Here is a 2485-nt window from a genome sequence, read left to right on the forward strand (position 1 = left end):
GATAGATAGATAGATAGATAGATAGATAGATAGATAGATAGATAGATTTAACTTCACAGTGGGAAAAAAAAGGTATGAACTGAACTGATTTAAAGACATAATATATATAACATGCTAAAAACAAAAAAAAATACAACTCTTTAAGGGTGTTTTACTGCATTCATAATGTAGAAACTATAGGTTGTGCTGGTTAACTCAATGGAACACATTTTTATAAAAGAATAAATTCAATGAATGAATATTGAAGAATGAATATGAGGTTGTAAACATCTTGCCCCATAATCAAAGAACACACCTCAACTTCTCTTGTAAACTAAGTTCTTAAACTCTACTGAATCTTTTAATCTTCTGACATAGTGATTAGGAATTCAGCATAATGGGGAAATCAGGGACATTGCTATAAAGATGATGTCAAATCTAGCTTTAATGATAATCAAAAGTGTAAAATTGGCCTTATCGCTATTACTTCCTAAACTGTAGTTCCCAAGTGTACTTGAAAACTTAAATGAGTTAACAGAGAGATAAGGTTTGAGACTTTTTAAAAGATTAATGGTGAAAAACTATGGTTGTTATTGCTGGTATAGTAGTAATTACTACTAATGGTTTGTTTGTTGTTTTTTTTTTTTTCTTTTCTGATTTTATTCATAGAAAGGGATGAAGGAAACATTGGTTTTCAGATTTAAAGGCTCAGACTAATCACAACATTTATATTTCATGCCTCAAAAATTTTTGATGTAGGAGAAATAAATGCCATTCCAAATATATTACTCACCAATGAGATCATTAATATTATTTTAAAGTGAATGAAGAATTACAAAAGGTCCACACAGACAGATGGTTGATTAGCCTTAATTACCGTATTAGTTACTTCTGTAAGGCTGAGTCCAAATGTCTGACAAACCTTCTGTAAAGTAGGTAGCTTTGACAGGACTTTGTCAAGGGAAGCATGCCACTTAGGCATGGCGGAAAGCAGAAGGGGGGGGGGCTCTCATCACACCTGTGGCAGCAGACAACCTTATGGCTGTTTTCGGGAAGAAAGAGGAGATAGGAAGTGGAGCCAGCCTCTACATTGCCAATCACACACCCAGTTCCCTCAGGAGGGCTCTATCTCCTAAGATTCCATAGCCTTCCGGAGAGGGATTGATTACATGAGCCTCTGGGGTCACATCATACTCAAACCGCAATACAGATAAACAAGCAGTATTTATTTCATAATGAGGAAGGAGAGCTGTCCTCACCTGAGAAGAGTAGGAATGTCCGTCTGAACCACAAACGGGGCTGGAATAGGCCACAGGGCACTGCTTACAGGTGGGTGACAGGAGACCTCTCCACTGCTTATGGCTTCCTCCTCCTTCCTTCATACTGTTAGCAAAAAACAAATACAAAAACAAAACAAAATAAAAACGAAAACAGCCACACTTAGTGCATTTGATCTTCAAAATTACATTTATATGAAACTGCCTTTTCACGCCTGTCATAACGATGCTTGACACTGATTTATGGTCTCATCCACACTGCACACTCTCTTCCAACACTGCTCTTTATGATCTATTGTTCTTACAGACCTCCAAGAGTTCTTCAAATAAAGCAAGATTGTACTTCTTGTAAGTTTTGTGTAAGTCACAGAGACTGTGCCTATATTTTCTTATGGGGATTCTTTAATTTATAAGCATGAAATAGTTGTTTTTTATATCCCATAATCAAAACTTCCTAAAAGTACAGAAGTCAGATTTCTAGTACCATCTTCAAGCTCACCCTTGTATTCTCTTAGGAGTGGAGAAAAAGAGACAGCTTAGTTAATGACTCCCTATAAAGGAGATAGCGTACTTTTAGAATAAACAGCTGTAAATTACTAGAGAGTTTACAGCATCTAGCAGTGTTTAAGGAGCCAAATTACTAGGTTTATTGACAACACCTCTCCCATTTGATTGCTGTGATGTGTCTTAAAATGAACTCATTAGGCTTTGATCTAAGCAACTTGGGAAAATCCATTCTCTCTTTCTCTCTCAAATCACCACACAGATTTTTTTTCCTCTTGCTGTGTATGCCACTCATTTCGCCTGCCTATTTGTGGGAACAGTTTACACAGAAAGAGAGAAAGACTGAGAAGTAAGAAAGAAAGTGATTGGGAATCTATACAAAGACACTTAGAAATTGGCGTACGTCAATACTTGTTGGTTATAATTTTCTGAGAATAGTGCAATTGCAGAGAATAGTGCAATGTCTTCATGACAAGGAGAGAAATGCTGAGAAGAATTATGCATTTATTTTCATAATTTTATACTTTTTTGCCCGAAAGTTCTATTCTAGGAAACACAAACTTGAAAAGTATAGTACCAAGGCAATAATAAAATACAAAACAAAGCAAAAAAACCATAAATAGTTCCATCATTGGAGAAGAAATTGAAGTTTTCTATTTGAAGTTTAGGTATTAAAAGCTATCTATCTATCTATCTATCTATCTATCTATCTATCTATCTATCTA

The 2485-nt window shown here is 35.4% G+C and overlaps 1 protein-coding gene across 1 annotated transcript in view; it reads right to left on the reverse strand.

The window, feature by feature from the left end:
- Positions 1-2485, reverse strand: part of Spock3 (SPARC (osteonectin), cwcv and kazal like domains proteoglycan 3) — a gene marked incomplete in the record, with an annotated part of 448767 nt that overhangs the window by 135403 nt on the left and 310879 nt on the right. Inside the window, 1 exon segment of the mRNA XM_055597901.1 lies at positions 1239-1362. Coding sequence (XP_055453876.1) covers positions 1239-1362 — 124 coding nt within the window.

The sequence above is a fragment of the Psammomys obesus genome, unplaced genomic scaffold (assembly GCF_907164565.1).
Source record: "Psammomys obesus unplaced genomic scaffold, mPsaObe1.curated_primary_1811, whole genome shotgun sequence".
In the NCBI taxonomy this organism is placed as follows: Eukaryota; Metazoa; Chordata; class Mammalia; order Rodentia; family Muridae; genus Psammomys; species Psammomys obesus.